This window comes from Condylura cristata, unplaced genomic scaffold (assembly GCF_000260355.1).
Source record: "Condylura cristata isolate star-nosed mole 26May11 unplaced genomic scaffold, ConCri1.0 scaffold00026, whole genome shotgun sequence".
NCBI classification, from domain to species: Eukaryota; Metazoa; Chordata; class Mammalia; order Eulipotyphla; family Talpidae; genus Condylura; species Condylura cristata.
The window spans coordinates 5543250-5553278 of NW_004567127.1; the positions used below are offsets into that span (position 1 = coordinate 5543250).

The 10029-nt window shown below is 50.1% G+C and overlaps 1 protein-coding gene across 1 annotated transcript in view; it reads left to right on the forward strand.

Annotated features, from left to right (window-relative positions):
- The window catches only part of AMPD1 (adenosine monophosphate deaminase 1), a 24582-nt gene that overhangs the window by 11045 nt on the left and 3508 nt on the right, over positions 1-10029 (forward strand). The window contains exons 5-13 of the mRNA XM_004689621.1: positions 2039-2204; positions 2932-3151; positions 3936-4065; positions 6050-6244; positions 6490-6621; positions 7215-7378; positions 8504-8630; positions 8809-8972; positions 9888-10008. Coding sequence (XP_004689678.1) covers positions 2039-2204; positions 2932-3151; positions 3936-4065; positions 6050-6244; positions 6490-6621; positions 7215-7378; positions 8504-8630; positions 8809-8972; positions 9888-10008 — 1419 coding nt within the window. The remainder of the gene's footprint in view (positions 1-2038; positions 2205-2931; positions 3152-3935; positions 4066-6049; positions 6245-6489; positions 6622-7214; positions 7379-8503; positions 8631-8808; positions 8973-9887; positions 10009-10029) is intronic.

Genomic DNA, 10029 nt, shown 5'->3' on the forward strand with positions numbered 1-10029 from the left:
AGCGGGGAGCAGAACAGGCTGATCAATGAAGTACACTGCTGAGGGGAGCAGCGGGCGGGTCAGGAGAGGTCTGCCGCACCATGTGGTCACCTCTGGAGCAGGCGGGAATCGAACTCATGCGGAAGTGGCCTTAGCTTCTTAGTGTGGTGCTTTAACTGGCTGCACCACCAGGGAGGGCCTATTTATTTATTTTTTCAAGATTATTTATTCACAAGAGAACTGGGTGTGGCTCAGAAGTGCGGAGGTTGGGAGTGAGAGGATTCAACAGAGACAAGAGTGGGGAGCAGAACAGGGGGATCTACAGAGAGACGCTGCTGAGGGGAGCAGCAGGGAGACAGGAGAGGCTCCCTGGACATGTGGCTGTACCCACGGCCATATACCTGCCAGCCCCTAGCCAGGCACTGAACTCAGGCCATAGAGGTGAGCGCTGAGACCTTACCCAGAGGGCCTCGGGGTGGCCCGGGTGGACTAGTCTTACTGATGTAAATATATAGCAGAAAAGAGCGCCTCGGAGGCCCAGGGGGGTTCTTGGGGAAAAAGGGACCCCGGGCTGACCTAGAGCAGAGAGAAGGCTGCAGGTAGCATATACCAATCAAAGGGGCCCTCCCTGGTGGTCAGGGGTTAAAGTCTCAGGCTGTTGAGCCATCTGCAGCCACTGCAGCACGAGTTCAGTCCCCAGCCAGGGAGGGACCCACAGGGTGCATCAGACCCCTCCTGTCTCCTCGCTGCTCCCCTCAGCAGTGTACTGTGTCGATCTGCCTGTTCTGCTCCCCACTCTGTCTCTGGTGAATCCTCTCACCTACCCCCCACCCCACACCTCTGCCTACACCCTAGTTCCTGAATGCATAAATAAATAAAAAGCTTAAAAGAGGGGGAGAGGGGAAAGAAGTATGGCAAGAGGTTAACAAGTTCGAATGGGGCTATTTTCTGACTCCAGCCTCTAATTTCATCATGGAGCCTACACAGTAGCCTCTGCTAAGAGCCACTCGTCACACTCGCCACAGGAGAGTAAATTGCACCTGCTTGTCCTGTCGGCAGCAGGTGAATGCATAAATCTCTGCCCACGGACGCGCAGACTCAGCGTCATGCTGGTGAAACAGTCCGTGTCAAATATAGTCTGCGCGGCCGGTCCTGAGCCCCTTCTTATGTAACCGACCCACTTAGAACCAGCCCTCAGCTAGCTCAGATGAGCAGGAACATGAGCCCTGTTCTTGTTTATTCCTCTTCTGTGTGATAACACCGTGCTCTGCATGTCGCAAGGGTGTTAGATGCGAAATGCCTCAAACGAAAAGTTACTAGTGACAAGGAAAACAGTTTGCAGAATGCCAGCGTCAAAAAAAAAAAGGGGGAGACAAATTTTATGTGCTTATTTGTTTCTGTATACAAGAATTGGGGTACAGGGAAGAGGTGTGGGGGGTGAGAGGAGTCACCAGAGTGGGAAGCAAACAGGTGCATCTACTGAAATGCATTCACTGCTGAGGGGGGCAGTGGGGAGACAGGAGAGGTCTGCTGCGCCCTGTGGTCAGCTCCTGGCTGGGGATTGAACTCGTGCCGCAGTGGCTGCGGACAGCTTCACAGTGCTGACACTTACTCCCGGGGAGATCCCCAGACAAACTTGGTATCTATATGCTTGGTAGAAATGAAAAAAGGAATAAAGAAAAAGGTGGGAAAAGGCCAGGCCCAGGGAGTAGCTGCTCTTCCGATGACCCTGCAGAGACCCGAACCCTTGGTCCTGAGTCTTCAGAGAACTAAGTTCCTTCTGTCCATGTGGTGCAAATGCCCAAGCTTCTGAGCAACACACCGCTGGCTGCACCCAGTTCCTGAGTCAGGTGTTACCCTGCTAGTGTGCCCTGAGGGGCACCAAGAGACCCCACACTCCTGCGGGGTGCATGCCCTAAAGGGGTCCTGCCATCATTGCACAAAGGCAAAGGAAGCAACTCTTAGAGTGAGAGATGTTCAGGTGAGTGTGGCAAGAGGGGGTGGGGGGAGAGAAGTGAAATAAAAGATTCCCGATAAAACTCTGGAATTTCTTTCACAGGTTACAGTTGAAGATTTTGAAATGGTTTGCAAGGGTCTATACCGGGCATTGTGTATTCGAGAGAAATATATGCAGAAATCTTTTCAGAGGTTCCCCAAAACCCCTTCCAAGTATTTGCGGAACATTGAGGGTGAGGCTTGGGTAGCAAATGAGAACTTCTATCCAGGTAATGAATTTTCTTATGTAATGTGTGGAATATATCTTTGGGTTTAATCATTGAATTATGCATGTATGTATGCATGCGTGCATGTATATTTGAATATATGTGTATGTATGTATGTGTATTTAAATTTTATTTATTTATACATACAAGAACTGGGGTACAGGTCAGAGGTGAAGGGGAGGTGAGAGGAGTCACCGGAGACAGAGTGGGGAGCAGAACAGGCAGGTCTACTGAAAAACACTGTTGAGGGGAGCAGCGGGGAGACAGGAGAGGTCTGCTGTGCCAGGCGGATCAGCTCCCTAGCCGGGGATTGAACTTGTGCTGCAGTGGCTTCATAGTGCTGAGACTTTAATCCCTGCGCCACCAGGGAGGGCCCAAACTATGCTTTTTAACAGTAGGTTTACTTTTATTTCTACACAATTATCTCATAAACTAATGAAATGTTCTCTCCAGGAAGGCTTTGATCACCAGCTTTAGTAAATAATTAAAATTGTTGGCAAATGGTATACCAGTTATGTGTGCAGTATTTCTGAAGAACTTGAGAATCATTTTTCACAAGATAAAATGAAAATACTTGTATTATGCTATTGACTTGGTCATCTTTGAAAAGCAATATAAAAAAAGGTTTTGCTTAGCTTATGAAGTATAAGCTATTACAGTATTTCATACTTGGAACAGTTTTGTGTGTCAATCAGCCTCTGTGTTGATAACGACTCTGTTTTCCTGCAAGCCTTTACCCCGCCAGTGAAGAAGGGAGAAAACCCCTTCCGAACAGATGACCTTCCTGAAAACCTGGGTTATCATCTGCAAATGAAGGATGGTGTGGTTTATATCTACCCTAGTGAAGCAGCAGCCGGCAAAGATGAACCGAAGCCTCTCCCTTACCCAAATCTGGACACCTTCTTGGATGATATGAACTTTTTACTTGCTTTAATTGCCCAAGGACCTGTGTAAGTGTCTAACAAGACCCACTACTGATCGCGACAATAAGTATTTTTTAAAAAATTAATTTATTTATTTATGCATACAAAAGCTGTTGTATAGGACAGAGGTGGAGGGATAGGAGGATTCACCAGAGACAGAGAGGGGAGCAGAACAGGTGGATCTACTGAAATTCACCTCTACGGGGAGCAGCAGGGAGACAGGAGAGGCCTGCTGTGCCCTGTGGGTCACTCCTTGGCCGGGGATTGAATTTAGGGCGTGTTGGTGGGCCTTCATGGTGCTGGCGCTGAAACTTAACCCCTCAGCTAGCATGAATGCTCCACTTTATTGCTTTTTAATACTCAGTTTTAGCCACCCGAATGGTGCAAGAGTTAAAGTCTTAGTTCTCTGAAGTTCGATCCCTGGCCAGGGAGCTGACCCACAGGGCTCAGCAGACCTCTCCTGTCTCCCCGCTGCTCCCCTCAGCACTGTGTTTCAGTAGATCCACCTGTTCTGCTCTCCACTCTGTCTCTGGTTCATGTCCTTCCTCCCTCCACCTCTGGCCTGCACCCCAGCTCTTGTATGTCTAAATAAATAAAAATTAATCTTTAACATACCATCCCAAATCTTCCCTTATTGTGATGTCCAAATTGGATGAAAAGATTAAGTTGTTGAAACCCCACAATTTTCAAGTGAGATTAACAGTTTGTTTCAATAATAGTTTTGGAAAAGGCTCATGATGGTTTTGAAGTTTGTGATTGTTTTCCTTATATGTCTGGAGTTTTCCTAGAATTGTCCTTTAATTTTCCACAGTAAGACCTATACCCACCGGCGCCTGAAGTTCCTCTCCTCCAAGTTCCAGGTTCACGAGATGCTCAACGAAATGGACGAATTAAAGGAGCTGAAGAACAACCCCCACCGAGACTTTTATAACTGCAGAAAGGTAGGCCTGGTTTTTAGAGAGCTAACTGACTTTGTTAGTATGCAGACTCAGGTGCACCTCAGGACCCCCACTTTAAAGGGGTTCTGCCATCAGTCATCTAAAGACAAAGCATGTCTTTATTTATTACTATTTAAAAAAAATTTTAAGACATATTTTATTTATTTATGTGCAAGAACTGAGTGTGGAGGCCAGAGGTGGGGGTGAGGGGAAAGTGAGAGGATTCACCAGACACAGAGTGGGGAGCAGAACAGGCCGATGTACTGAAATCCACTGTTGAGGGGAGCAGCAGGGAGACAGGAGAGGTCTGCTGCACCATGTGGGTCACTCCCTGACGGGATTAAACGCTCGTTGCAGTGACTGTGGATGGCTTCAAAATGCTGAATCAAAGTGCTGAAACTTAACCCCTTTTGCCACGAGGGAGGTCCTAAAGCATCGTCTTCAGTGTGAAAGAGCTTCAGTAGGATTAGTGTGCCCAGAGAAAAGGGAGAAACGCTTAATAATTTTCCAATCAAACTACCAAAGTTACCTCGTGAGTAAATACCCAGCCAAACAGGGCTGGCCCAAAGCAGGGCCACTGAGACCCAGAACCCTGCCACAAAGCCCAGATACCCGCTGGTGGGGACCCATAGGAAAGAGGCACAAGGGGCCTGGCAAAGTCCAAAGCAAGGTAACAGCTACCAGCGGCACCTTCCCGCTGAGAGGGACTTGGACCCAGGCTCAGGGAGCCTGACACAACAGAGGCCGAACTTGTCCTCGGGCAGTAGAGGCCTTGGCGATCTGGAGGAGCAGCTGCAGGATCAGCCCGGCGAAGATGCAAAGTCTGGGAGGTTGTCCCTGTTCAGGAGTGGGGGTGTGGATGCCGCATCCTGGGCAGAGGAAAGAAAGGGGAAGGTTAACCCGCCCGCTGCGTAGAGGTCAGTCCTGGCTCAAGTCAGAGCCCGATTACTTTGTCAGGACAAGAAAGACAGTGTTTTCCTGATTAAGATTTCACAGTTCAGTAGGTTTAGTAAAAGCAGACAGACTATGTCTAAAATGCCAGTTGTACAGTTTCCACTTTCTGGGCATAAGAAAAATTATCAGGAGCAACAAAAGTAACCAAAACAAAACCTTATTCTTGGCTATAGATGATCTTTATTCTAATTCTTCTTCTACTTTCTGATGATTCAACCCAGAGGAAAGTGATCTGATGTTTCTGATTTTCAGTTTTTGTATTCATAAAATTAGGAACTAATAAATGTGCTTAACCCAGTTGACGAGAGGACTGTAAGTGCCTTTGGGAGAATTAGTTAATCAGAACCTCAACTTACAAAATAGTAATTATGAAAATATCTAATTCATCAAGGCCACCACTGCATGATGGCCATCCTTTTCCTTTTAGGGCTGAAAAGCTGTGGTAGCTACTTTCCTTCATTTGTGTCTCAGGGGTGCAGAATAGTCCCCAAGGATTTTGCGTGAGACCCCTGCAGGAAGCAAATGGGATGTACAGGTAGACATGAGAGACAGACGTCATGGGAGTATCCAGCTAACTGCCACATCCTTACAGGGACACATGGAGGTTGAACAGGGTCTCTCTCTCTCTCTCTCTCTCTCTCTTTTTTTAAGATTTATTTATGCATACAGAAATGGGGTGCAGGCCAGAGGTACAGAGGGGTGAGAGGCTTCACCAGAGACAGAGTGGGAAGCAGAGCAGGTGGATTGACAAATACACTGCTGAGGGGAGCAGCGGGCGGGTCAGGAGAGGTCTGCGGTGCCATGTGGTCACCTCCGGGGCGGGGATAGACCTCATGCTGCAGTGGCTTTAGCTTCTCGGTGCTGCGCTTTAACCCACCGCACCCCCAGGGAGGACCCTGTACAGGGTGTAATGCTCACTCACCTCTGCTCGCTGTTGGGTCACGCTGACCGTCAGCCCTTGCTCCCGCCACAAGGGGCAGGCAGGGGCCCCCACGAGGGCTGACTGCTGGGTGTTCTCTGAGTGTGCACACAGGTGGACACCCACATCCATGCCGCCGCTTGCATGAACCAGAAACACCTGCTGCGCTTTATTAAGAAATCATACCAAGTTGATGCCGACAGAGTGGTCTACAGCACGAAGGACAAAAACCTGACCCTGAAGGAACTTTTTGCCAAATTAAAAATGCACCCATACGACCTGACTGTGGATTCCCTGGATGTTCACGCTGTGAGTTGAAGCGACACTGCCGAGTTCACCCCACCAGAACCCCGCCTGCGATTCTCTTACAGACCTGTCCTTCCCGGGACCCTCCTGGCGGTGCTGACTCACTGCGCTGATCGAGAACGTCCATGGGCAGTTCTGAGGGTCACTCACTGCCAGCTGCCTCCTCCCCACTCTCGGAGCCCAGCGCCTCCTGGCTGGTGTTGGGGCCATCCCTGGTCACGACTCATCTGTGTTGATTTTTGCTTCAGGGACGCCAGACCTTCCAGCGTTTTGATAAATTCAATGACAAATACAATCCTGTGGGAGCCAGCGAGCTGCGGGACCTGTACCTGAAGACAGACAACTACATTAATGGGGAGTACTTTGCCACCATTATCAAGGTCAGGCAGAAGCAATTACACTTATGATGGCTGGCGGGGTCCTGGAGGAGGGGAAGAAGAGAGGAAGGGGAAGAGGGGAGGGGAGAGGTGGAGGGAGATGGGTCCCCGAGCCCAAGCACTACCCAAGTGAAAGTAACAATTCTTCTGAAATGTCCATTGTAATGTTTCGTTTCGTTTTTAAAGATTTACTTACTTATGCCTACAGAACTGGGGTACAGGCCAGAAGTGCAGGGGCAGTGAGAGGATTCACCCGACACAGAGTGGGGAGCACAACAGGCCGACTGATGGGAAAGGACACTGCTGAGGGGAGCAGCAGGGAGACAGGAGCGGTCTATTGTGCCCTGTGGGTCACCCCTGGCGGGGCCAGAACTCAGGCTGCAGGGGCTGGCAAGAATTTGATAGTGCTGAGACTTCAGCCAGGGAGGTCTGGTTCCCTGATCCTTTAGACCTCAACTTTGGGCTTTTCCTCCGACTTCTTTCTGGCTCCCTCCATCCTCCTTAGTACCCATCTCCTTTCCCTAGACCGTGCAGGTTTAGACGCCTAAGGGGCATAGGGCCATGGCTGGCTTCGGACTGTCCGCTTGGCTTTGCAGGAGGTAGGTGCGGACCTGGAGGAGGCCAAGTACCAGCACGCGGAGCCCCGTCTGTCCATCTACGGCCGGAGCCCCGACGAGTGGAGCAAGCTGTCCGCCTGGTTCGTCAGCAACCGCATCCACTGCCCCAACATGACGTGGATGATCCAAGTGCCGAGGATCTAGTAGGTTCGCCCGTCGCAGCCCTAACACCTGCCCTCCCCTCCTGGGAAGGAGAAGGCACAGAGCAGGCAGTCAGAAACGGCGCCCAGCCAGGCCCTGTCATGCTCTGCTCAGCCCTCTTGACCACAGAGAGGAGCTGAGAAGGGCATTTCCGTTCAGTGTTCCAGCCAGAAAGTATTTGGTTTTGTGTTTTGAAAACACAGGACTTTTATGAAGAGCCACCAAAATGCCAGTCGAGATGGGTGAAAACCAAGTTCGGATAAGCACTATTTACTTTTATCATTAGTATTATAGTTTATTTTTATTTCATTTTGCGTCTTTGTCCGTCTCAGCTGTAACCCCGTGGACATCCCACCACCAATTCACCTGTGTGCCTTTACCATAGCCCCGCGCACTCCCTCCAGCACTATTTATTTTTACCATTCTGTTAGCGTTTCCTTTCTCCTGGTCTTGTTCTCCTCTGTCCATTTTCGCGTGTGCTTGTCTGTGCCAGGATGTAGCTCTTTATCTCAGCACCTCCACCGTCCGCCTGTTGTCTCATGTACAAACAGGCTCGTTCTTCATAATCAATGAATATTTATCAATGATAATCACACTTGTTAAGGCACACCCTTGGGGATGTTCAGTATCACTGATTTTTTTTAAATTAATTTATTTATGCATGTAAGAACTGGGGTACAGGCCAGAGGTGCAGGGGGTGAGAGGATTCACCAGAGACAGAGCGGGGTGCAGAACAGGCAGATCGAGGAAGCACACTGCTGAGGGGAGCAGCGGGCGGGTCAGGAGGGGTCTGCCGCGCCATGTGGTCACCTCCGGGGCAGGCGGGGATCAAACTCATGCAGAAGTGGCTTTAGCTTCTCAGTGCAGTGCAATAACCCACTGCGCCAACAGGGAGGGCCCGGTTTAGATTTCTTCTCCGAGGCTTTGGAGGCGGAATGGTGACAGGTCTAGCCAGAACTGATACTCCGGTGCCCAGCACAAACCAAATCCTCTCTGGGAAACCAAGAAGAATGTTCCAAGAGCAGCTGGATGGATGCCCTACGTCTTTTCTGAACGTGGCATTTGGGTCTCCGGCTCCATCAGTCCTAAAAATCTTTCCTCTTCAATGTCCTTCATTTTGTCTCTAGTGATGTGTTCCGAGCTAAGAATTTCCTTCCACACTTCGGACAGATGCTGGAGAATATTTTTATGCCCGTGTTTGAGGCTACCGTCAACCCCCAGGCTCACCCAGACCTCAGCGTCTTCCTCAAGCATGTAAGCTCGGCCGTGGGCCTCAAGCTGCTGCCCAGGGCCCAGCCCTCCCACTGGGCCCTGATTAAGTCTTGCTGCTGGCTCTGAGGTTGGGTCTTTGCCACTGGGAGCTGAAAGCTTTTCTGAGGATGGGGACCCCGCCGTCAGGCTGAACCCCTTGCCCACCCCACTTTTCTTGCAGATCACTGGCTTCGACAGTGTAGACGACGAGTCCAAACATAGTGGTCACATGTTCTCGTCCAAGAGCCCGAAGCCCCAGGAGTGGACCATGGAGAAAAACCCGTCTTACACGTACTATGCCTACTACATGTACACGAACATCACGGTGCTCAACAGTCTGAGGAAGTAAGTAGAGGAGCCTCAGAGGTGCAGGGAAAGACAGCTGGACACGTCTCCGCACCCCCGGCGCCCCGCGGGTCAGAGCCTGCCCTGTATGAAGTGCTCCCACTTAGCCTGAACGCCTCTTCCCTCCCCTTATTTACTTGGAAACGGGACCAGACATTTGGAGCCTTCAGTAGCGTTCACAGCTCCTTTCCTTCGGAAGTTTAGGGATTTGTACTAATCCTGCTGCAATTTATTATAAAATTCCACACATTTTACCCTTCTAGATACATCCAGGTAAAGAAAAAAAAAACAGAATTATTCTACTATCCTGGAGTTCTCTGGAAATATTTCCCCCTAAAGTGTAGTAGGAGAAACACTGACATGGTGACTCATGTCTATTTCTGTTTAAAACTGATGTTCTCTGTCCAGGTGATCCAGTCTTTACTTGCTGTGCCTTCTTGCCTTACTGCCACTTTTTTTTTTTTCAGATTTATTTATTTGTACAGAACTGGGGTACAAGCCAGAAGTGTAGGGGTGGTGAAAGGATTCACGAGAGGCAGAGTGGGGAGCAGAACAGGCAGATTGGTGAAGTACCCTGCTGAGGGGAGCAGCAGGCGGGTCTGCCACGCCATGTGGGTCACCTCCCTGGCCAGGGATCGAACTCGTTCTGAAGCTGCTGCGGCCAGCTTGCAGTGCTATGTCCTAACCCACTGCGCCACCACGGAGGGCCCCGCTGTCACTTTTTAAAAAGCACTTGTTGAGAGGAATTAAGATTCTGATTTGGCATTGCTAGGTAGGCCACATCCTTCAGATCCCCCACTCTCTTTCAGGGCGTTAACTTTTCTACCAGATTCTCTTGGCATTCACTGTGGGCCCAGTGTTGCTGGAGGGTGCTGGTCAGTCCCTTGTGATCCCTGCAGCACCCCGTTTCCTTAGGGAGCGCGGCATGAACACGTTCCTGTTCCGACCCCACTGTGGGGAAGCGGGGGCACTCACCCACCTCATGACAGCCTTCATGACGGCTGATAACATCTCTCATGGCCTCAATTTAAAAAAGGTGAGTGGGAGCCAATCTTTG